Source organism: Hippopotamus amphibius, chromosome 4 (assembly GCF_030028045.1).
Source record: "Hippopotamus amphibius kiboko isolate mHipAmp2 chromosome 4, mHipAmp2.hap2, whole genome shotgun sequence".
Taxonomy (NCBI): Eukaryota; Metazoa; Chordata; class Mammalia; order Artiodactyla; family Hippopotamidae; genus Hippopotamus; species Hippopotamus amphibius.
In genome coordinates, this window is record NC_080189.1 from 24,800,946 (window position 1) to 24,826,778 (window position 25,833).

Below are 25,833 nucleotides of genomic sequence, written 5' to 3' on the forward strand. Positions count from 1 at the left end.
TCTGGGAAAGAATAATGCTGTTTCTCTTTCACACCTCTGGGATAAAGCTCTACGCTGCCAAAAGGAGGCTTTTGTTTTGCAGGCAGAAAGCAAGGGAGGAGTTGAGTATGTGTGTGTGTGTATATATATACACCTCAAACTCTGTAACAACAAGAAATCACTGCTAAGGAACTCCTATGCCGTGGAAATCTTAAGAAAAGGGGCACAGATGGCTCCACAAAAGGACTCACACACGCTGCCCCTCAGTCTACTTACAACTCACATCCGCAGACACGGAAGCACAGCCCTCTGGTGAGGTGTGGATTTGCTGCGGCCCTTCTTCTTTACAGCTGCCCCTGAGCTGCGTGTCATATGTTAACTGCCCCTTCAGAAAGCCTGCAGAGCTGGGCAGTGATCAGTAACGTCTCAAGAGTGCGCCGGCGCCTCACGGAGCAGTGAGCACCGAGCAGCAACTGTGAGCTTCACGGCCATGTGCTTAGGGAGCCCCGGCTCGCACCCAGCAATGCCTTTAGTCGGGGCCTGTGGGAGACCCTTACTGGGGGAGAAACCATCAGCACCTTCGAGGAAAGGGAGGCTGAGGCGATCTGCCAGAGGATGGCAAGCACGGCCCCTGGGTCTCCTCCCCGACGGCAAATTCTAGTCCAGGATTCAACAAAAGCAGTGCTGAGGCAACAGGCCGGCCTCAGAGAAGGCGGTGTGCAGCCAGTAAACACAACAGAATACATCCTTTGGGGGTGAGTGAACATGTGTGTCTACAGGGAGGGTGACCCTCTCCCTCAAAGACCACAGCCTCTGTGAAGTACAGATGAAAATAAATAACTTTACTCCTCGAATGCATACATGTAAACTGCTCAAAGAGCACAGTTCACACACAGACTTCCTGGCCTGTGAAATGTTACTAGGAAAGATGGACATTCATTCAGCAAAGAAAAGGAGGAAGCCTTGCCCTGGCCTGGCACCCTTAGTGCAAGAGGGAAAGAGCAGAGACGCAGGGGCCTGTGAAGGTCACGGCACGTCTGGGGTGTCACAAAGGAGCTGGATCCTAACGACACTTGAGAAGAATACACGAGCGCAAGTGGCACTGCCTGGGGAGCTACGAGGGCAGGACGTCTGTGGCCTTGCCCGTGACTAACAGCGGGGCGGTCTATCCCAAACGGGAGACACCAGCCGAGAGCACTCCATCACTGATGCCCTCCTGCGTCTGGAATTCCATTCACTCAGGCTGCGTGAGGATAGGGGCCGTCTTGTAAGCTGTCCTATACTCCCACACCCTGTGGCTGGTGGGAATGAGAAGCAGGACGGGACCAGTGCCGGGTCTGCACTAACAGCAGGATCAAACCTGGGAACTCTCTGTTCACATCTCGATTAGAGCCTGAAGCACCTACGTGGGCCCCAAGTCCTGTGGAAATCACAGTGGGCAAGGAGGGCATGTGACCTCCAGGGATGACTTCTGAGCTCCAAAAAGAATTTTCAGAACACATAACACGGAAGACATACCTGCAAGCAAGAAGGTGATAAGGCAAGTTTCCTTTGGCAAATACAGCTTGAGACGAGAACCGCTGAACACATATTCCACCACAGCTTCAGAACGACCTGCCCGCTGAAGGAAGGGCAGGAACTGCTTTGCTTTTTGGGTGTCCTGGGGAAGAAAAGAAGAATCATTAGAAAAGTAATGGAATCTAGGTAAATAGTTCTTTCTCTCTGGTCTAGGGCAAAAAGTCTGGCAGACCACAGGAAGCTGGGCAAATAACCCTAGGAAAGTCAGACATTTCCGAAACCATGACAAAAACAAGATACGCATGTGACTTTTGTAGAAGAAATACAGATAATCAAAAGCTTTCAGAAATTCTCATTGACCCTCTTCTCCCCTCTGTTCAATTACTAAAGCATTCAGTGGATACAAAAGTTAGGACGGTGCCTTGAAATGGGAATTTTACCCCTTTTCTGGAACAGGAAAAAGAGCTCTTCTTCCTTCTACATAAAACTGAGAGGAGAAGACCAATACTCACCTCTTTGGAGTTTAATCTAACCTTCAACTTTCATTTAAAAAAAAAAAAGTGACACGTGGGCTCCTGATATAGTCCCTAAAGCCCTTTCCCAGGAAACCCAAAACAGTTCATCTTTAATCTTTAATACGCTATGTTTTCCTAACAAGGAGGGTGCAGCTTTCTTTAGGTGCCAATACTACAAGCCCTGCTCTCCACGATTTTCAGGGATGCGACGGGACCTGGGGCACACCACTCCTGTTCCCAGTCTGGGTGATCTGCAACAGCAGGGTGTGACCCATGGGGACCAGTAAATACCACATCATGTCAGCGTGAATAATTAGAGAAACAATAAAAGCACAAGAAACTGCATATGGCTTTTCGAACTTTTCTTTTTCATGCATCAACACAAAGTGCGTGCCTTCTACCCTCAAGAGTACCAATCGTGGACCTTCTGAACCTCAGAGCTTTCAGCTTCAGAGGAGCTAAGAGCCATCAAGTCCTTTCAGTCTCTCGAGCTAATTAAACAGATGATAGAGCAAGCAAGCATCAAAATATCATGAGGCACGTGCTGGGGGAAGAGTTACTGGATGAATTTCGGAGGTTTTCAGCGCAGCCAGCACAGCCACAAACCCCCTCTGAGGACAGCGAGCTCTGCACTCGTTCCGACTCCGACGACATAAGCCGCTTGCGCTCGCCAAGCTCTTCCTTCCTAACTCTGCTCCTAGCAACACAGCTATTGTACCTAAATGAATGCACATTAGATAATGAAAATTTAACAAGCCATCAAGTATTTGTGAGTCTTCACAGCAGCCAAAGGGGCTCCTCTCATTCAGAAGCAGGGAGGTAGGCTGGGATGAAAACAGTATTTATAGTAATGAGATTCATCCTTCCCTTCAAACAGATTCTCAGAGAAAAGGAGAGACAGTCATCCATTCTCAGTGTTTGGAAGGGCACGTTGGTAGAGGTAAGGCAACAAGGAGCTTTAGTGGGCTGGAAGCTCCCCCAATGAACGCTTTAAGCAGTACGCAGGCTACTATCCATGTACAGTGGGAAAATGCCTTTCTGGCAGTTGGCTGAAGTCCAGAACAGTCAAGCAAGACAAATGCTCCATGGGAAAGAAGGCACTACCTGATTAAAATCCTCTTGTCATACTAGTCTACATCTGGGACATTATTCCTGAGCTGAGCCAATAAGTCAACAACAATTATCAAATTGATTATCGCAAATCACAAAGCAACTTAAGGTCTCTAAAGAGAAGGCCCCTCCCTCAAGACTGCAGTAATCTGTATTTTTCAGAAAGAGACTCATCACTGCCTATTGGATGTACTTATCTGAGAAAAAGACGCTTACAGGAATAAAACAGCACACATGCAGGTACGCCTCTAATGCTAACACTAAAAAAGTAAGTTTGCAGCAGACTCTCCTATTTTGCTAAATGATTACATAGTTTATCAAAAGATACTTACTCAGAGAATCAAAGAGAAACGAAGGGGCCCTACTGTTAGCCATGTAAGACAGATACAGACAGACAGACAAAAATAAAACGGATGTTCCTCACTTCTCCTAAGTCTCGACTTACAATTTAGTCCTATTCCAGAAATGTCTGGGGAGATGGCAGACAGAATGTGACATGCCCCTGACTAGGACAAAGATGAGAAGGGAAGGCCAACCGTGACAACTGAAGGCATGAAAGCAAATTTTAAAAGCCCACCAGAACTGGCCATGTCTCTTTGCAGAGTCAAAACCATAAGACAAGATGTGGAGCCCCCCCATCCTCTTGAGGCAAGTGCTCCAAAGGCTGGGAGCAGGTGATGTGCCCATGGACCACCCATTAAAAGAAAAGATGGAAATGTCCACGGTGGTAGAGTTTTAGAAATAAAAAATTCTTATAAAGCCAATTAAATTGAATATAATCACCAAAAGATGTCAGCTCTTTTGAATCTCAGTCACAGGCAGACAATGGCATCTGTCTTTTCCTGTCACCACAAGCTCTTCCTTTGCTAGGCAAGTTCCTTATCAATACAAAAAATTCTCGAAATTTTAATATTTGTTTCAGTGGCTCAAATGAAAAGACTGGAAGGCAGATTGACAAGTTCCCTCAGGTGATGTAGACTTAAGTCATTCTCTGCTAATTTAGCTCTGGAAATTTTTTTATGTTAGGAATTTTGATTATACTACCAGAAAATGGACTAAATGTTATGGCTAAATGACTTGCCATCTAAAGAGCCTGTGAAAACACAGCAACATGTTAGACTCCAATACTCATTTCTAAAGTTATAGCAATAGGTAAATAAGAGAAAACTTGATTATGAGAATCAGTAAAATAGAGTCCAGCCCTACTGAGGAGTTGAAGATGCCAGGTGGATCTCAAAAGCAGCCAAGTGATGAAGTTCAAAGGATGTCATTAACAAGACATTTAAAATTCTCTTCCAGGGACTTCCCTGGTGGTCCAGTGGTAAAGAATCTGTCCTGCAATGTGGGGGACATGGGTTCGATCCCTGGTTGGGGAACTAAGATCCCACAGGCCAGCAGGGCAACTAAGCCCGCGCGCCACAACTACTGAGTCCATGTACCTCAACTAGAGAGCCCGTGTGCCGCAAACTACAGAGCCCAGGAGCCCTGGAGCCTGTGTGCCACAACTAGAGAAGAGAAAACCTGCGTGCCACAACTATAGAAGGGAAAACCTGCGTGCCACAACTAGAGAGACGCCCACAGCAAAGAGTCCACGCAGCGCAACGAAGATCCTGCGTGCCGCAACTAAGACATGGCATGGCCAAAAATTAAAAAATATATATATAAAAATTCTCTTCCGATAATGCAAAGCAGGACCTTCTAAGATGTAGTGAAATGACAGATTTGCTTATAATTCCAAATGTATTGTTAAACATAAAGATTAGGGGGCAAAGGGGAAGCTGGGGCGAAGTGAGAGAGCAGCACTGACATATATCACTACCAAATGTAAAACAGATGCCTAATGGGACGCTGCTGCATAACACAGGGCGATCAACTCGATGATGGGTGATGACTTAGAGGGCTGGGATAGGGAGGGTGGGAGGGGATATGGGGATATATGTATAAATACAGCTGATTCACTCTGTTGTACAGCAAAAACTGGCACAACAGTGTAAAGCAATTTTATTCCAATAAAGAGCTTAAAAACAAATTCAAAAAAAAAAAAGATTAAAATTCTCAAATTTAAAGAGATAACATTGAGACTTATAAGACAGGACGCTCACTTCAAGGTAAGGCTATTGAATATCAAATACTCCTGCTTAGAAGTCTAGTTGCAAAGTCCCTCATCCTCAGGTTTTCTGTGCTGTGGCTGGTTTACATGAGGCCTGGGAATCTATTTGCCATGGTTATTACAGATGAGTTACACAGTCTCAAGGCTTTGAGAATCCATGAAGATAAATTAGCTATAGTTTTCTGTTTTCTGTACTAATATTCCCCTCCACTGGTGTAAATAATCAAGAAGTAACTGCAGTCCTGAGCAGATAAGTCTTCTTTGTTGTACTGGTAGTTTTCACATTACCTGTGCTCCAAAACAAACCAAACGTAAGTATTTTCCTGTACTCCTAGAAAAGCTAATTTAAGGTTGCATTAGCTACATTTAACCTGCTATTGTGGACGGCATCTCTTTAAGGAATGTTTCTGCCTCCTCAATGCACCTTGAAATTGAGAAAGTAATGATGCAACAAATGTGCCTGGGGTGACTTCATTTCAAAGGATGTTACTATCTATACCTCAACCTTACAGGAGCAGGGTTTCGAAGGGCTCCGAAGAAAGGCAGGATGATCCTTAGGGAGTGGGAAAGGTTATAAAGACACCTTAATCACACACTCCTACTCTGCCCTCACTTCTGAATGGTCAGGCTAAACCTCTTGAAAATATGGGTGCATGTGTCAATGCCTATAAAAAATCCCCTTCAGCAGTGAGACTGCAACTCACCTCTACAAAGTACCCTTCCTGTGTAAGCAAAGACACATGTTTGAAATAACTGAGTACAATGAATTACCACGTTTGGGAGAGTGGGGAAGCTGTGGATGGGAGTGGGGTGGGGAAAAGAACAAGGAAGGCAGAATCCTTATTTGGCAGGCACAGGACAGAGGTCCACAGAGCACTACTTACACAGCTAGGTCCCCTGCATCCTTGAAGAGCAGCTCTCCAGTAAATCAAAGTTCTCCAAATTCCAGAACAGGGATTTCAGCTCTCAGTTTACACTAGATGTTAGCAGAGTGAATTCTATGATTTTTCCACTGAAAACTGCCACACAGTAGGCATTAACGTGGTTAGGACTGGTGAGAGGCAAACCTCATGGCACATAAAACAGCACAGGGAAGTGGGAATCGGTAAACCTATTAGTTAACAATTAACCACTCAGGGCTATCGTGGGCAAGTCTCAGATGGGAACTGTTAACAATGACACTCTCCAACGAGTTCTCAACATCACAATCACTCTTTGATTAACATCATAGAAGAAAACTAAAAACAAATACATGCAGAGCTTATAATGGTACCATGGGGGTATTCAAGTCCACAAGCACTTGAGAAATGGAACTCGAAAGAGGCCCATCCAACGTGATGAAGTTTGCTGCAGGTACAGTTGCGTCCTGAACTGCCCGCTCCAGCAAACCAGGAAGCTTTCTCCCCTAAAAGAGCTGACAATTCTGTCTCTACAAGGCTGACCTGAGGCTCAAGGACTCCAGAGCACAATGATGTTTGGGTCCAAACGATCTTAATATTGAAGCAGCAAAGTCTACGTGTACAAGACGACAGATGCGGAGAGAAAAAAACATGGAAACCAGAACTTATGGCTAAGGATACTGAAGCAAACACACTCTCATTTTAAGCTGAATTGCGGTAACTCATCATCACAGGTATCCATCTTTGTCATGGCTCTCCAGACCAGGAGAATTACCTCTGCAACTATGTGGAAGACAAATCACAACCTCATCCCTGACCACAAAGGCAAAAAAGTCATCCATCACTCCACACTCTTCTTCCCTCCCAACCCCTGGGCTCGATGGCCCCATGGGATGTTTTAATTCACTGAATGAGTTTATGATTCTCTTCGAGGAACCAGCTGTATAGCAAGATAATCGCCTGACATGAATGGGGCTCTGGGAGGAGACACTTGGGAAAGGCCCCCAGCCCCAAACATTACCACAAAGCACTTAAACATCTGACACTCCCCTTCCCTGGCTGGTTATCCATGTTTCGTCTTGAAGTGCCTGTAAAGGGGACTGGTAGAGGGCATAAACATCAGTAAGGTGCAAATTTCACGGGAATGAAGTGCACACAGGAGAGAACCCTAGAGAACACCACTCAGGGGGCGGGGGGGGGGGGGGATTTACAAGGAAACAAACCATGAAAAAACAAAAAAGGTGCTGAAGCTGGGCCATCAGTAACCTTTCATTAAGTGTTGTCTGTGGTTTACAGTTTCTCCCAGTGTTTGGTTAGTTGGCACGGCACCTCACTTGGGTCTCCAATGTGTTTCAGGCTCTGGGCTCCAATCCTGGGAGTGTGACTCGAGAGGACATTTGTAGGAGCACTAGGCTGGCACAAAGCCCTGAACTTGGGCGGCTGCATTCTAATCGGGAGCACACTCAGAGAACAGGACCTTTGGTTTTCTTCCCTGCTTTTACTTCTTTACCAATTATTAAGGGAGGGCAGCAGAGAACAGAGGGCAGAGGGAGCCGGCATGCTGTGCTTCCCGCACTGGAGGAAGGAAGCTGTGGACCACGTCCTTTGTGTCCCCAACATGGAGGGGAAAATTTCTCTGCCATCACACTTGAAGCATTGAGGCTACGCCTGCCCTCTAGAGCCTTGCAAAAGACAGGTGTCTATGAGTATTTTTATCTGGTTGGTCTTGCCCACTGTCTATTTCTGTTTCGCGAGGTACAATACTGAGAAAAGAAAGCAGAACTTGGCAAATGCTAAGAAGAGAAGACACCACAGTGCGTTTAGAATGAAGATATGCAAAGCAGCATTCCAGCAATCGTGGCAGTCCAACTAAAAGCAAGTCAAATCCTGTTACAAAAATAGATTAGAGGACCCCCAGAATATGGCCTGCACCTCATCCGTTATCACTCCAAGCTGGACATAACTGGAGTCTCCCTCAACAGGGGTCTGGATAAACAAATTGTAGTCTGCTCACGTGACAGAATACCACCCTGCAAGGAAAAGGAAGTAGGCGACACCATGGACGAATCTCAAATATGTGACTCCATTGCTGTGACATTCTTGCAAAAGTTAAACTGTAAGGACAGAAAACAGATCAGCAGTTGCCATGGACCAGAGGACGGGCTGGGGGTTGACTCCAAAGGGGACAGAAGAATTCTGCGGGATGATGAAAGCCTCTTATCTTGACTTTGGTGATGGTTATGTGTGTAGATGTTTATCAAAACTCTGTAAGTTATACCTAAATTTAAAAATAAATAAGAACAAATGGCTTGGGTAGGTAGACTATGCAAGGTTTTCATTTTAACTCAAGAAAAATTTCCTAGTCAACTAGTTTATATGTAGCTCAGGGCGAATAACAAGCTCAAAATTCGGTACTCAGTAATTATGTTTTAGGTAAACCACTAACTAGCTATTCAATGCATTAAAGCACTTAAACAAATTTAAGCAGAAAATAGTTTGGATGAGAAAGCAAGGGGTTAGAAGAGCACAGGAAAAAAAATTCTTATCCATTTCCCAAAAGCACCGTAAGAAAGTATCAGTTCTTAGGCAATGGCTAAGGGAAAGCATGATGCCATCCTCCATTGGCTATACAGAGGAAATGTTCTCGGCAAATAATGAGAAAACTACTACTAAGTACATGTGCCTATAGACATTTCTTTCCTACCCTGAAATAAAATCATTCTGTGATCCGGCTTAACGTGCATAAAATAATACCCAATTCCCAATCAAATGAAAATTCGATAGAGGCTCAGAGATTATTCTTTTACTGAATGACTTTCAGTTTCCCAAATTTAGCCAGCTGAAATTATGCTGTGAGAACCATTCAATTTAACCTTTAGAAATGAAGTCACAGCCTTTGAGTGGAAAAAATCTGCATTTTATCACCGACAGGAAATACAATGAATGCCCTTGGTTTATTCTCTAAGACACAAAAAAAGTCTACTTATACTATAAGTTGAGTATAGAAAGTGCAGGTGATGGTATATCTGTGTCTCAGATCCAAAGAGTCGAGGTAAATCTATACCTACTTAGGATACAGTATCAGCTTTCCTCAACCCTCTGCCTCCAGCGTGGGGGACCAAGGCACCAAGGCGGGCGCGGAGCCGCAGCCCTCCTCAGGCCTGCCAACCCACTCAACTGTCTCAAAGCTACGGCTCCTCATTTGTGGTGCTCACAAATAAACTCCACCTTCTTCCCAACCACTCCTTCACCCCGAACTGCGCCATCCCCATTTCTACAGGCTCTAGCTCTCTCACAGATCACTACTACAATTCCCGGTTAAACTGACATTCAGTGTTTCTAACATCATGACGGTTTACATCACAGCCCACCCTGGGGCGTTCCTATCGCCTACCGACCTCTGCATGCACGGTAACCCGTGGCGCCTGCTACACGGCAGATGCCCGGGGCCCACCCGGGAAATTCCCTTCACATCCTTCTCTAGGTTTTGCTTCCTAAATCCATGGCTTCCTCCATAAAAACTCTCCTCCTTGCAACCTTTTCCTTCAAAAAAAAAAAAAAAAAAAATCCTATTCTTCTTTCATGGAGAAAATGTCTTATCTTAGGTCAGGTAAAAAATACAGGATTGCTTTTACAGATTTCATTCAGGCGAAAGACTATTTTATTCAGGTGAAAGACTACCCTATTCATGAGAACTCTGAATTAACAGATAAATTCTTTTCATTATCCACGAGCATAGCAACACACTATATTTCTGATACCACTGGCTGCTTTAGTTATGATATGAAGAAAACATTTTATTATGAAACTAATTATAATTGCTCAAGAATATGAACATAAGAGATAGTGGTCTAAAATTACCAATTTATAACCAAAAAAACCATGTAAGTTATCCAAATTGTAGAAAAACCAATTTATATCAAATAGCTACATTGATAAGAAAATAGTTAAAGGTGGCAGTCCTATTTTAAACTGGTAAAGATAAACACAGCCAATGGGGGTGGGAGAAAAAGGCCATTTAGATTTTTAACAACTCTGCTGTTACTTTTCTAAGAAAAAAAGGATAATAAATTGTCACAGGAAAACCACAATAAACATCTTGTACATTTCCAGGAAAAGGACATGAGAACGGTCTAAAAACACAGCTCACACGTGGTATGTGACAGTGAGAATATGGAACAAAGCACATCAACCAGCGTCGGTAACTCTGGATTATCAATCACAGGGCTATGGCTAAAAAGTAACACATAGGTCTGAAATACAATTTTTTTCTTTAAAAATTTTAGATCAGTTTTTATCACTTCTAAAGTCTCTATATGCAAGAGGGGAGAATTTATTACAAAACCACAAAATGGCTTAAGAGACATAATTAGAATAACACGTGCAGGGTAAAGAATTTAAAAGGCGGTCCGACGAAGCACAAGTTTTCATTTCATGGGCAAATCAAGATCTCGGAGGCAAGGAAATTGATGCCATGCTAAACTCTGCCCCACCTGAGACAAGAACACAACTTCAGAAAAGGATGGAGGAGAAAAAACCAAAAACAAACCAAGCGACCTATGACAAAATAAAAAATGAAGATAAATGTTAAATAAACGTTAGATTATTAAAATAGTTTCAACATCCCCTAAAAGTACTTCAAACATTCCGCTTTGCTTGCAGACATACCAATTTAGGTCCAATAAATTAAGTAAAAAGCATTTTGAAGGAGTTAATATTTACATTTTTAAAGTGCTAATGAAAATAATTATAAAATTTGCAAGGTTAAGTTCAAGTTTTTGAAACAGAGAAAAAGGACATCCATTATGGTAGAAACATTGATTAAGACAGAAGGTGGTTAGTGTTTAGGAATAACAAATGCATCAAAGTAAAATCTAATCATTTTACTCAATAATGACTTGTAGGTAAATAATAACGATCATGCTAAAACACGCCATGCTATCCTTCGGTCTAAGTTTCTAGTTTACGGAATTGTCCCAAGAGAATAACTACAGACTGTGATTCTGCTAAAGGAACCAATGTGTGTGTGTGAGAGACAGAAAGGAAAAAATAATCCAAATAAACTAAATACCCAACAACATTAAGACGGAATACTAGATAGACATTAAAAGGGAGGTAAAAGAGGAATATTCATATGGAAAAATAGAGGAATATTCATGTGGAAAAAATATTTACGTGGAAAAAGGAATTAAGCACCTATTACGTGTCACTGTTCTAGGCACTGACTGTACAGTCAAGAATAAAAGAGAAAAAGGCTCTGTTCTGAAAGAACCTTTCTTTCATCACTGAAAAAAAGGGAGGGCGGAGTAGGAGAGAAAATGAAAAAAGAAAACAACCCCACTTTTTGGTGAACAGAAGTATTCTTACTGAAAATTTTCTGTTAGTACTAGTAGAGATCATTTCCTTCCTTTGGTTTGTTTATATCAGATGCATTTAAAAACAAAAATTTTGACAGAAAACTTGTGTTAAGAAATGTGTACGTTTTTGTTTTTAAAAGAAGAAAATATATTAACATTCAGGGCTGATTCAGTTTTGCCCAGATAAACTTGCAGATTATTCAGGTCAGATGACTCTCTCCAGTTTGTTGTTGTTGTTTTTAAAGCCAAGAGTCAACACTCTCTTGAGTGAATTAGTTTTCCATAATTGTTCCATATATTTTGAGAAAAATAAATATCACGGACACTGTAATAAAGTCTGCAAACTGATTTGGAAAACATCCTAACCTAAAACTGCATGTGAAACGTGCTCCATGATGCCGTCCAAAACAGCATCTAAAGCACAGAGCTTTATGGCACTGATGACAGCAAACTAAGTAGCTCTTTTCCTAAGGAATAAAAGTTTAACTTAGATAATTATGGTGCAGAGCCAAAAGGAGTGTTGACATTAGGTAGAAAAACAAACAAACAAACATCACACATTAGCATGATGTGAGAATAAGAAAAATGTGTTCCTAGTAAAGCCAGCAGCACGATGTAAAGAGACCCATGGTTGGGCTCAGAAACAGATTTAATAGAAGGTACCCAGATTTCCACACATACACGAAAATGTGCAATAATAGGCTAAACAATAATGAAACCACCCTTAAAGAAAAATAACTTTAAAGTTGTTAGAAATGTCATGTTTGGGGGTATTTCTGGGAATTCTAATTCTTCCTAAGGAAAAATACAGATTTAACCCTGCCCCCAACCAGTGACTTTACAACTTTGGTATGATATATTTGCATGTAGATATTTAAGATTGAGATTCTAAATGTGAGACTCCAGGATCTAGCCTAGCAACGGAAACCCACGTACCCCACAATGTGTGAGTGATGGCAGAGAACTTAGATCAAGAGTTTTGGTCAAGATACTTGTCTCCATCAATGCACATGTAATTACAGACGTCACTTGTATAGTAAGGCTCTCACTTCCTAGTTTCTACGATTTTTCCTCTCACAGCTTGGGAAGCTCCTTTTAAAGTTTCTTTAAATTTTGGAGATAAAGGGCTTGGCCTAGGGACCCCCCTCTCTCTTAATTCTCTAGGCAGTTTTGTAGACTCATACCAGTAGTCCTAAACTCACGCATGAAGCCCATCCACGTTTCCAGGCTATGGACCATTTGAATGGCCCACGGTTACCCCAATTTTAACAGGTCTAGAAATTCTTAAACACCTGTGGCGCGTATATGAGAGGAAAATCATCACGTGGGAAAGGCAGCACGACCAGTTATTTCCGCTGGACGTTAGGAGAGATACGCATGATACCCACTCTCCACCCTCTTCCTTGACCTTTGGATCCAGGCAACGGTCAAATTCTACTAGTTCTTCTACCAAAGTAGATCTCAAATTTACCCTTCCACATCCACTGCCACAAACCTAATTCCAGCCACCATTCAGTCCTCACCAAGTACACTGCAATGTCTGCCCCTCACCAGGTAAAGATACTAAAGCTACTCTCATCTCCACATAGCAGCCAGGACGGAGCAGAAAATGCTGACTTCATCACCCAGCTCACAGGTCACTTTCTACCCCAGGACCTCCTGGCACTTAATTCTATCCTTCAGTCCTGAACAAGGCCTCCAACTAACTCCTTCTTTAGGCCTCATTTTAAAGTCATTTAAAAAGATGGTCTCTGGGACTTCCCTGGTGGTCCAGTGGTTAAGACTCCACACTCCCAACACAGGAAGCCCGGATTCAATCCCTGGTCAGGGAACTAGATTCTGCATGCTGCAACTAAGAGCTGTTGCAGTCCAAAAAAACAAAAAACAAAAACATGGTCTCTGACCACATGGGAGAAGGAATGGCTATGAAGATACACGCACAGGTCTCTATACTTCTATCACAACTGTAACTGGAGAAGGAATTGCATGTGACCTAGAAGGATTACACCTGTCTTGTTTAATGTTACATCCTCAACACCCAGCACTGTGCCTGGAATATAATAAGCTTTTGATAAACGCTTACCGTTTGGTCATTCATTCATGACTCAACATGACAAATGCATCTAAAACACAAGCCAGGTGGCACAGGTTAAATGTCAAGGAGAGATAAAGAGGCAGTAAAGGAACGCAGGAGAGAAGGAGTATGATTTGGGACTTGAACTGGATCGAAAGTTTACAATACAAATTCTACCAATGAGGATGAGGGGTCATTTTAGAGGACTATCTGTATGCTAGGCACAACACTTAAGCCATTTAATAAACCACCACCACATGAACCACTGTTCATAATAAACCACTATTATGTCAACTGTTCTAAATACTTTAGATGTATTAACTCATTCAAGCACACCACAACCTAATGAGGTAGTAATGGCCATTATTACATTCATTTTACAGATGAGAAAACTATGGCACAGAGATGCTGAATAATTTCAAGGTAAGAAAGTAAGAAGCAATCAAGACAGGATGTGAACTTGGGTGATCTGAAATTGGCGCTCATGCTACTTATCGTGTACTCCTCACTGCTGCTATACTCTAGGAAACAGTCATCCTTCCTGTTGCATTCTTCTACTAAGCACAGTTAACCATACATCTAGGATCTAGGGTCCCATTTGTTCCGACACAATTTCACACTGTTTAGGTCATCCCCTCGCAGACTAAATCTAAATTGGCTCTGTGATCAGATACAGAAAAGATCCGTTTTCTCAGGAGTTTATCAACTATTGAGGAAGACTGTAGCACATGTCAGCTGAGACCAGTTACCAATCAATATATCAAGAAGTACAAAATCATGGTAATAAGTGAATGTGCAAAGGCAAAACAAAGGCGTGATGAGAAGGCAGTGAGGATCAAAGGGGAAAACTGCCAGGAAGGAGAGACATGGCCTCAAGGAGGGGGAGGGCATGGTCAGGAAAGGAGATACCTACTCGAAAAGAGCTCATTAATAATGGAGTCAGAGCCAGTAGGCTGAGAACTGGAAACAGTGGCATAGACTGAATGTGAAAATATTCTCTACAGTGGGTGAAGCAGCCAGCCATGTGAGGTCTTCCTCCAAATTCAAACCTCCCCAAATCTAATCTTGCATTATGAAGTCTATCATTTTTTCCCGAGAACAGCCTTTCATGAGGAACTGAGGCACAAAATTACTAGGTATTTCCAAAGCCACCCTGAGGTCTGATTCAAGGATATTTATCTGGACGTCAACACTGCAAGGAGTGTCCAAAATTCTGTACAACATATTCTGTAGGGAATATGTTGGAAGTATGCTAAAATAAAGCCTTAAAACTCGAGTAGGCAGAATGTCTGTGTTAGTAAAAGGACTTACTTTGAGATGTTTATATAAGCAATAGCCACAGGACAAAATGAGTTCAATCTAGGGCTAAGTAGTGTTATGATGGTGAAGTGGAGAGTGAAGCCATGGTTGGGCAGAAATATTTCAGGTTTTATCACGTCACTCAGCAGTCACGGGACAGATCAGACAACCCAATCACACACCTGAACCTGGGAATCAGGAATTTTATCAACTGCTTCCAAAATACCTGAACATTCATTTAGCCAAGTCTGTAATGGGCTCATTTAGCTAATTTGGACCCATGAAATAGACTCATAGAATAATCCCCACATGCACCCAGAGAACAGAAAAGAGATTTGCAGAGCATGAACCAGTGAGAGCAGGATCGTATGCTAAAAGCAACTCTCTCTGGAAAGAGATATTTTTTTCTTTGGAAAAAATGCTCCTGGACTCCCTCAATTTCCTTTCTCTTTTCTTTCAACAAAGAAAGAAAGACAAAAAAATTATAGCTCAGGACACTTAAATGAAAGCTAGGACCCTGCTTCTCAGAGCTCATTTGTATGCATCCCTCTGTGTGAAGCCAGTTAAACAAGGAATCAAAAGGGAACTAGACACATTTGTGGCAGAAAACTTCCTGAAAACAGAATTCACTGCAGTGACATATCAAGTCTATAGATTATTTTGGAAATAAGATGTTTTACTGAAAGCAGCAACAAATTAAAACAAACAAACAAACAAAAAACGCTGCCTCTAATAGGACTCTACCTCTGGGCAAGTCACCTGATCAAACATTTTTTTCAAAGGTGCTAATTTAAGAGCTGGAACACACCCACTAAATGTAAAGACACAGGGTTCTGTGCTCAATGTCCAATCCCTCTACCTCAACCTGCAGCGGTTCCAATACAAAAGCCTGTCAGTGAACAAAATGGCAGGTACAATAAGGCAGAGGCAAGAAATTGGGCATTTTGCAGATGAGAAAGACATATTCACTTTAGAACTTTAAGTCAAAAATTTTATTTTAACCCACTAATTAATGAGGGAATCAGAGAGATGCTACACGTGATTCAAAGCAGAGTCTGGAGGATAGATATATATAGGCAACTAAGAATGCTGAGGTGAATTTTTTAAAGATGCAAAACTACAGAGTGAAAATGTAAAGTTTGGAAACATTTCTTTTACAGAGTGGAAATTAACTGTATCTATATAGGACCACATTTGTACAAACAGGAATCATCAGCATCCTTATCAGGTCTTCACAAGTTAAATTCTCTCTCCATGGGGATACAAAACAGCCCAGTTAAAAGCAAAGGGGCTACAGAATCAGATAATCCCAAAGGGTTTATTTACCAGGCAGCACTCAGCATTCCACTGAACGGATACCCAATAATCATCTTGCTAGTTTCAAAGTCTACTAACAATGTCGCCTCATGTCCCCAACTAAATAAAAGAGGTGAGAAACTATGTCCTAGATTTCATGCCCTACAGTGCAAAAAAAATCCACAATAGAAGAACTCAGTTGAAAATTGGATTAAATTTGTAAGAAGAGGTGCTTAAACACAACCACTAACTGTGGTAGAGGCTGAAATACAGTCTTTAAAATTCTAGCATTTCTTTGCAATTTCATTCAGAAACATGTTCAGCCTAAGAAAGATAGACTTCTCTCTTATTCCCATGGAAAGCATAAATGCTTTCAGATTTCTTTAGAAGGAGAGAGAGATATCCCTGCAGTTCTGGGGAGTGTGAATAGGAGAGCTTTACAAAATAAGAACTGGCCACACAGGACTCCTAGGGCTGAAAGAACTGTGGACAAAAGGCCATAAAGCAACGCCCTCAGCCATTAGGGAGGGCGACCGGCTGAAGCAAACTCCCCCACTATCAAGGTCTCCTTAAACTCCAACTCTTCTGCAGAGGGAGAGGGGAAAAGGGAGCTGGGGGGCGAGATGGGAGGAGAGGGGAAGACAGGAAAGAACAGGAGAGGAGAGGGGCGGGGATGGAGAAAGGAAAGAGCCCCTACAGTGTGGGAGCGAGAGACTCCGAGGGTAGCTGCCACCTGGTCATCACAGCTGCCCATGCCACAGGGCTGCCGTGCACGTTTCTGTGCCGTGAGAATCCTGGAGTGACTGGAGTTCAAGAACCTTCGGGCGGGGGGAGAGGAAGAGCAGAACAAAGAGGGTAGCACCTTCCCCTAAACTGGCAAAAACTAAAGCTGCCAAATGCAGCACAGATGCAGGAAAGCACCTGAGAACCCAGCACTAGCACTGAGCCCGGCTTCCCCACAAGGGGCCATGGACCTTATGGAGCACGTAAGGCTTCCAGCAGCAAGGTCAGCAGCCGGTGTGCTGGCTCTTGCAGGACAAGGTTCCTCTGGGATTTCTCCAGGGGAGGAAATATACAGTGTGAAGGGAGCTCTAGAGCTAAGCAACCAAACTCCCAGGCAGAACCCCAGGCCTTGACCTTGTGTAGTCAGCACAAAAGGGACCTGAGAGCATCAGGAGGTTACTCGGAGGCTAAGGGAGAGGACAAGAGGGAAGAACTACTAAAACAACCAAGAAAGGAGTACTGGTACCATCAAATCATCAGTGATTAGAAGCTGAAAGGAACCTTAGGGTCACGTAAGCAGGAGGAGGCAATCTACACACGTAGGCCAGAAGACACACCCAACGGAAACTTCAGTCTAACACGGACCTAAGTTATAAAGCCCCTGGGTGACTGTACTGCTTGATACCTTCCTCAGACTTACTGGACAAACCACTTTTTAAATCTCTTCGGCCAAAAATATTTCAAAACTCTTACACTGAGGCCCAACTCCACTGGGAGCAATAAAAAGATAACTTCTGTAATGGCCCCCAAGCCTCATCGAAAGGGCTGCTTCCAATACTCTGAGGAAAAGAGGACGGTGCTATTCAAGTTCAGAAAGGCACTGAAAAACCAGAACCTGGAGGAAGAGGTCTGGAGGACATGCTTAAAATCCTACCTATTTATTTTAAAGGAACACTTCCATCCTTTATATTTGCACGTAAGACTCTCGCTGGACAACTCTGCAGGTCTTCATTTCATGATTTAAGATAGAAAAGGGGACCTGAAAATCTGACTCCCCTACTTGCCACCCCCAGAGCTAGTCTTTGGGCCACTACAGGCCACGGTTAAGCACATTCGTATTAGTAACAGTAGCATCCCCGACAAAAACCAGTCATGGAGAGAGGAGGTCACCAGGAAGTCAGTAGGGAACGTGAGCAAAGATGACAATCCTCAAGTGAGCCCAACAGGAAGGTAGGGGAGGAGAGAAGAGCAACAGCAAAATGTGCTTCCAAGTTGTCCGGATTCCACGTTGTGGCAAGGCAGGCGATGGACAACCCCATCCTAGTAATCGGACCCACTCTGGGACTGTCAGAAATGTGGCTGGAGCAGATAGGATGCTGGGCTAGGCTCTAGCCTCCCAGGGTGTTGTCAACAAACACACATCACAACGCCACACGCACCTGAGAGGAAAGAACACAAGACAGGCAATCGAGGAAAAGTCAGACAGACACTATGACTCACCCAGGACCAGTGGAGCGAGGCAGAGGAAGAAACTGGTGCAACGGGGGGCTGCAACCTGAAGAGTGGGCGCCTTCTCTTACCTCGGAACTGTAATTGATTTGTCTGATTTACCAGAACAACGGTAAGCCACGCACCAGCCACATTTTATTGCCTGTTTTACACGTTATACCTGCAGGAGATTGTATTTATTACAGAGCAGGCTACAGCAAAAATAATAAAGATAAGCAACAGCCTTATATTCCACCGACACACATTCCGACTTTTTGTATGCCGGCGAGGGAGGGAGTGGAGACAGTATCAGGGAAAAACGAAACCCACCAGTAATGAAAACACGGGTGTGTGAAGGGAAGCAGTCACCACAGAACCACCCTCCAGATGGAATCAGTTCTAGTACCAAGTCCATCAAATTGTTAGTGGGTTTCACACTCACAGGAACATCCTGGCCTGAAGGGTAACGGGACGATCACAGCAGGGACAGCAGTGACAGGTGCCTGTAATAGCCTATTTCCTTCACCTTCAAAAATCAGAAATAAGGGAAACCAGCAACTGCTTCAGGACCCAAATTACCAGATTTTTTTTTTTCTTTCTTAGTGGATACCCTGAAAAACAGGAGCAGAGCTGCAGAAGAGCCAAGGGTATCCAAGCCCCAGGCAAAAGGTAGGTTCATCCAGTTGACATAACACACAGACACCGTGAACCTTACGGGGAGAACCCAACACTCAGTTGACATTAACGTCAAAAATCACCCATTTTAAAATCAAAACTCAACACAACCTAAACATGGGGAAGCACTGTAACATTTCTGAAAAGTCAAAACTGTAATAAGTTCTCAATATGGGAAAGGATGCAAGAAGGCTCAACTGGGGACAGGAGAACACGAAGTTAGAAAGCATGTGTAGTGGCTAATACATGACCAGTCCAGTCCCAGGGAAAGCTGATGAATGCACATGAACAGGCCTGCTTGTTTCAGCACCACAGGACGAGGCCAGCATCTCACCTGCCAAAGCAGCGAGTCAGCCTCTCGCTCCTGAGCTTGGGTTACTTAATTTCCTGCGCTAGGGAGTCAGCCAAGCAGGCCTTGCACCTGCTAACTCTCCACAGGAGGCATTTTCATGATTTCACCCGGTAAGGGTCAGAGTGCATTTTTACAAAATACAAGAGAAGAGATGGGAACAATAGGTAGAAACCCAACTCTAAGAGTGGGCGGGGGGTGGGCATACAGGCTAGAACAAATTCATGGCTTATTTGTCTCACAATCATGATGCAATCTCTTCCAGAGAACCTATTTCTTGAGTGCATTTAGAAAACAAACTGTGAAGAGCACATACATCTTTTTCTCCTCCAAGAATGTGCCCTGGGTGGGGCGAGACATCACGCACAAACATCAGTTCACAGGCAACTATCGTGGCAGCATATTGCATGTACTGTCAGCTCAACAAGAACTGCCATTTACCACGACCTGCAACTAACAGGGGGACCAATGGTGGGAGGGAGACACACAGTCAAAGATTAAGAAACGACTGAGAAGCTCTAATGAGACCATTGTGTGTGTTTATATTACATGGCCTTTATTCCAATGTTTCTTTCTCCATCCAGATGTAAACTATTTGCCCGTCTGACCCCATGGGCCTACCTGTCCCTCAGGCAGAGAACCAGAATGCTCCAGGAAGCTGAAGACCCACACATCTCACTTAAATGGCACGAGGGTACCCAACACACACACACACTTAACAGGACATTGTGAAAGAAAGAAGGGAAGGTTAGAAGAGGGAGACAAAACTCTTCTATTATACAGAGCACCAAAAAACCCTGCAATCTAAGCTGAATAACGTGTGATGAAGGTGAACAAGGTCATTCTGACATCTATTAAATGGAATAGCTTTTTCACTTTCACTCTCCCACGTGATCCAGCTTTCCTCTTTTATTTATGTGGTAAGTGGGGGAGTCTGACTTGCATTTATTTTTGAATAACATAAGAGCAAACCAGTTCTCCAATATCTAGGCAGAAAAGAGAATAAAGATATGTTTGAAACTGAACTACAGTTTAGTGGAGAATTATGAAGACCAGTTTCCTAAGAGTCATTGCTACCAAAAACAAACACACAAACACAAACAAACAAAAAGAAAGCGCATCAAAGTAGGAGGAAGCATGAGACTCAAAGACAGCATATGGAAACAGATGATTGAACCTGGTGTACCCCCCCGCCAAAAAAAAAAAAAAATCATCAGGACACTCCGCTGGGGGTGCCAAGGAGACAGCCCCAAAGCAAGTGTGACTCGACCTCAAAAACCCGCTGAGGGCCTCACACCTTGATGCCAATGGGAAATCTAAGCAAGAATATGAACTCCACAGGCCAAAACAGACATCATCTCCAAGGTGGAATCCAGCTTCTAGATGACCCTGGGGTGTGGGCCAGACATGAGCTTTTGGGTGGGCATATGTGCATTAGTGCAGGAGTCACCACTAGATTTCTAAAATAGGTATTTTACACCTCTTTCCCCTGCAGTTGAATAACCAAAAAAATTATCCTTTGATTTCAACAAAAGAATATTAAAGGAAATACTGTTAAGAATGCCACAGCAGATACACATAGAAATTAATATATACATGAACAATAACTCAGCACAGCAAACCAGAGAAGACTGGCCTGATACCAGCTTGCTGGGAAAGTCACCTGGTAACCATGAGCCTCAGTAGGTACAACGCTGTCACCAGTGGCTCAAAAGCCGTTAGCAACAGGTTTCTGGGCTTCTCCGGACTTCAGCTATGAGGAACGCATAGTGATGTACCTCACTCGTAAAACAGTGGCACAGCGTCTTGATAGAAGTCCAGTTAACATAGGCCACACTGTGCAATCTGTAGTCGGCAGTGACTGCTACAGAGAGGGAAAAGCTCAACAGAATCCCAGTGATTAAAGCCAACAAGGGACCATACCACACCCAGGCAAAGGAGAGCTGGCCAGAGAGGTTTAGAAGCCATAGCGAGGAACTACAGGCAAAGCCTGAGCCAGGCTTGGGAACACAGCAAAGCAGGCCACACTGGAATTCATCACTGCTGTGGGCTCTGCTGAGCTTCTGTTTACGGTAATGTTCTTCTTGGTGCCCAAGGCAAGCTCCCCAAGTGCGCAGGCTAAGAATGACTAGCCCTTCCTCTGTCATATCCCCTGGGCTGTGTGCTCCTCTGGACACACGACCTGGAGCCCCTCCTTACCCATCAGTGACTAAGGGAGCTGAACTGGATGGTGTGTGTCCCAGGAACAGAGGGTGCAACCGACAGCCAACAGGCCTTCCCCGAACCCTTGCCATGGCCTTGGGCTGCTCTGTTTCTCGTCAGAGCGGTCCCCACTCCCTGGCATTGCTACTGTCTCCTCTTCCTGCTTGCATGTAGGGACTTTATCAGTTCTGTTCACTGTTATATTCTCAGTGCCTAGAGCAGTTCCAGGCAGAGTAGGCACTTGCTGAATAAATGAATAAAGCTCCTCAACTAACAAAATATCTAATTCAGCCACAAGAGTTCCTAAACATGTCAGGGTAACGTGCTAATCATGAAATAGTCGTTTGGACACAGCCTTTAGGGAGCTCAAAGGTATTGGCATCATCTCTTCTATATCATCTAGTATATCTGTTGGCTCAAGGATGCTCACACACTTCTCCCTAGTTGATCAGGATTAATTAGGATTAATTCCTAAACTTGTCCTAAAAGCTCTATTTGACCTTTTTCCACTATGACTTTCCAGTCACAGAATTAAACAGGGATTTTTTTTTAAAAGGTAATTTTATTTGAATACGACTCGAAAGAAATATCTTCTAACTCGTGATAATAAGAAAATGGAAAAGCAACTCAGTTAAAAATTCAGATGAAGAGACATGAGGTTTTATGCGCTTGTTTAAATTCTGTTTTCCCAGAGTGTAAAACAGGATCTCTACAGATGCATTAGAAGCAGCCGTGGAAAAACTCACATTCAGTGCCTGAAAACAAATGAGCTACAGAAAACACACAAGCTGAGGTCCTTCGGTGAATAAGCAGCCAAGCTCTTGGCGCCTCGGAGCCACACAGCTCCATTCAGGGACACAACTCACCCCAGATATGTCTGCGACACGGTGGATAGGCACTTCCTTCTTGCTATGCAATCCTTTGCCATTCTTAATAGCTCTGTAAAGAAAGAGGAGAAAAAAAAAAAGCCTGATGAAAATACAAATCACACTGGAAAGCGGTAAGGAGGGTGGGAAAAGGAGGCAAGAAGAGAGGTGGTCCGAGGCGTGTGTGACTACACGGTAGCTGGTCTGGGCCAGAGCACTGGGTGGCCTGGAGGGTACGCGCATGCTCTTCCCTAAGCCCGGTTACCAGGACCTGGCCCCAGTTACTGCTAATGGTGTGCCTGGTTATCAGAGAGAGCTCTGGAACTTGTTTCCAAATGAAAGGCATTGTTCCAGGCAAAAAAGAAGAATCAGCTGGAAGAGCACATTCCTGAAAAACACAAGTAATGTTTCTTTCTGCGCTTAATCACAAGAAACATTTTACATGCAAAATATGTAGCTAGCCTTCCAATTCTAATGGAAATAAGTTTCTTCCAGGTAAAAAGATTTATTGCCCTGAATGAAGCAATATTGTACAGAAAAAAAAAAGCCATTTTAATTATGGGGAAGAAGGGAATTCCCTGGCTGTCCAGTGGTTAGAACTTGGCACTTTCACTGCTGGGCCCGGGGTTCGATCCCTGCTTGGGATACTAAGATCCCGCAAGCCAAACACTGTGCACTGCTCCCCCCAAAAAGGTGGGGGTTGAAATTAGCAAATGACATTAAGCCTCATTTTCAATCAGTCTCAGGTTGTAATGAGACTGGGTTTAGCAGGGGACCCTGGGACACACATCTGATCACTGGCTGGTTTGTTCCAATCTCCCACCTTCTGCCTCCTAATCCCTTGAGTGGTAGCTTCACGGACGTGATCACTAACGTAACCATGAAGGACTGCAGAATCAAAGGTGATGGGGACATCACTCAGCGATGACACCAGTAGTCAAGACCTTTGCATGTACTGCCAGCCTGCAGACCCACGCAGGGAACACTGCTGTGTTCAGAGACTGAGAAAGAGATTCAGGAGTGTGCCCACTCTGTGAACTAGACTTTCTAGGGTTTCTATATCCCAGAGAAAGTGTTAAGGGTCAGTGTGTCAGACCCTCACACTAGGAACCACACCGCAACCTTCTTCCCACTCAGGCCCCACTAATGACTGGGAGTAGAGGTTTACTCTCAGGTCCTAACCTTCTAAATCCAATTCACAAATCAAACTGGGCAGGTGTTGCTGAGTGCAAAGTGGAACAGTTATTTCTTACATACTCGGGCCCTTATCACTCCCCACTTGCCCCTTTTTCCACCCCAGGAGACCTGTGTCTCTCTGAACTGATCTGAAACACCTTCTGTTCGGAAACAGCAAACAAAACACTTTCCTTACTATCCGGTTTCCATTCCATGATGAGGGTAAGAAGTCAAAGTACAGAATTAAGAAAAAAAACATGCACTCTTTCTGATCTGAACTGTTAACTGAAAGAAAACACTGCCAAGTTCCTTGAATCCCATAGTTCCTCCTGAATTTGAATCAAGGGCTTCGGCTTTAGAAATCACAAATGGGTCATAATTTCTCTGCTTAATTTTAGTCCAGTGATTTATTGTTCAGGGAGTCTGACAATGACCACGGACCAGGGCTGATTCTTAAGGTTGAGCCCCTGGTCCCCTGGGATCTGCACACTAATCATGGTAGCTCCCACTCTCCCATTCCCCAAAGCCCTGTGTACATACTGCCTGTATCTTGTTTCTACAGCCTCCTCTGCCAGGCTTCCCCCATTTTGCTGCCATAAATGTGAAGGAGGAGCCTTGGGAACAAACCCACATTGAGGCCAGGCGAGCCACTGCCACCCTGCATGTAAGCCGCCCTCCTTCAAGGCGAGGCCTGCGCAGCTTTCTGCAGGTCCTGTGGCGGCACAGACTGCCTACAGCCTTCTCCTGCTCTTATAAACGGACCTGCTTGATAAGCAGATGGTTCATGTGAGAACACTGCTGAACTGCTGGCCTCTCCTAGGGGCTGAAGAGCATTCCATACACTACGAGGGAAAAAGAACCGGGCCTGAGCAGTAAGTCAGAAAACAGGTTCTCGAGGCAAAAGCAGTGAGGTGGCAAACTACGATTCTGCTTTCCCTCTGTGACCTCAAACTAGCTTTGTGCCACAAGCAGAAATTCAGGACGTAACCAAGATTAAACATACTACCCCAAGGTGAAAAAGATAATACCCCAAAGTAGAAAATATGGATAATAGTGTACATATGACATTGGAAACAACCCAAAATTCTTTAAAATTAAGCCTTAATATTGAAAAAAAAATCTGCTTACCTTGCTCCTAAAAAGAATATTATTAGATACTTGTTTGCATTCAGGCATTAATTTTGGAAAAATCTTCAAAGACTTCATCTTTTCATACTTTAGATACAATTGCCAAATTAGATAAATTTCAGACACACATACAAAGCAACATCATATTTAAACTGAGAAACAGTTCTTATGGAGTTAACAAAACAGAGACAAAATTCAAAGTTAATAATTTATAGACACTAAGTACAAATGCTGCCCTCCGAGGAAGCCCTCTGAAGTGTGAGTGGTACGCTGGACCCGCCCGCAAAGAGCGAGGGATGGCTGAGCACGTAGTTTAAAGGTCTCACATGCCAGCTTGGGTCTCTCTCCTGTTGCTGAGGTTGCTTTGCTTCTTGTTTGCCAACTGTGGCAGAAACGACCCTGGGAGAGTCATCCCTAGAAAACCTCCCTCAGCCTGACCTGAGGCTGATGCCACAGAAAGGGCTTCTTGAGAAAGAGAGGATCTGGGGGGAGCCACCCAGTGCAGAAATCCATCCTTTTATCTCAAAGAGGTAAGGCGCAAACACCAAGAGTGGGAGGCTCACCACAGTGCTGTACCCGAAAGGAATATGACACACACCTTCGTTCCGGGATGCAGGCATGCACATATGACATGCCTGCCCAATAACAGGTGTATATGCGGAAAATAAAGACAGGGAGATCCTGGTTCTGCTGCCTTGTCATTCCTTCCTGGTGGGGCTACCCCTGGATCTTACATAACCCAGCTCCTCTGGGAGAGGTGTGGGGTGCTCTGTCTTTGAGACCTGGGAGGGTATAAACGGTGGCAGGTTTGCTTCCACTGATGATACCCGCTCCACAGAGCAAACAGTGACTCCCCTCCCCACGCTTCCTGCAGGTGGCAACCACGGCTCCACATCCCTTTTCATCAGGCAAGGAATGAAACTCCTGACTTCTAAACTTCGCCTGCTGTGTCTGCTTAATAGCTGCTTTCTCACAAAGGCAGGCTGCAGCTCAGGCCAGCCAGGAGAAAGGGAGCAGTGGGGCAGAACACAGCCTGTTCCTCTCACAGGCTTTCTTCTGCAAGCAGCCG

The 25,833-nt window shown here is 44.0% G+C and overlaps 1 protein-coding gene across 1 annotated transcript in view; it reads right to left on the reverse strand.

Annotated features, from left to right (window-relative positions):
• The window catches only part of SND1 (staphylococcal nuclease and tudor domain containing 1), a 392,617-nt gene that overhangs the window by 143,850 nt on the left and 222,934 nt on the right, over positions 1 to 25,833 (reverse strand). Inside the window, exons 14-15 of the mRNA XM_057731861.1 lie at positions 22,461 to 22,533; positions 1,498 to 1,639 (exon numbers count right to left, since the gene is read on the reverse strand). Coding sequence (XP_057587844.1) covers positions 1,498 to 1,639; positions 22,461 to 22,533 — 215 coding nt within the window. The remainder of the gene's footprint in view (positions 1 to 1,497; positions 1,640 to 22,460; positions 22,534 to 25,833) is intronic.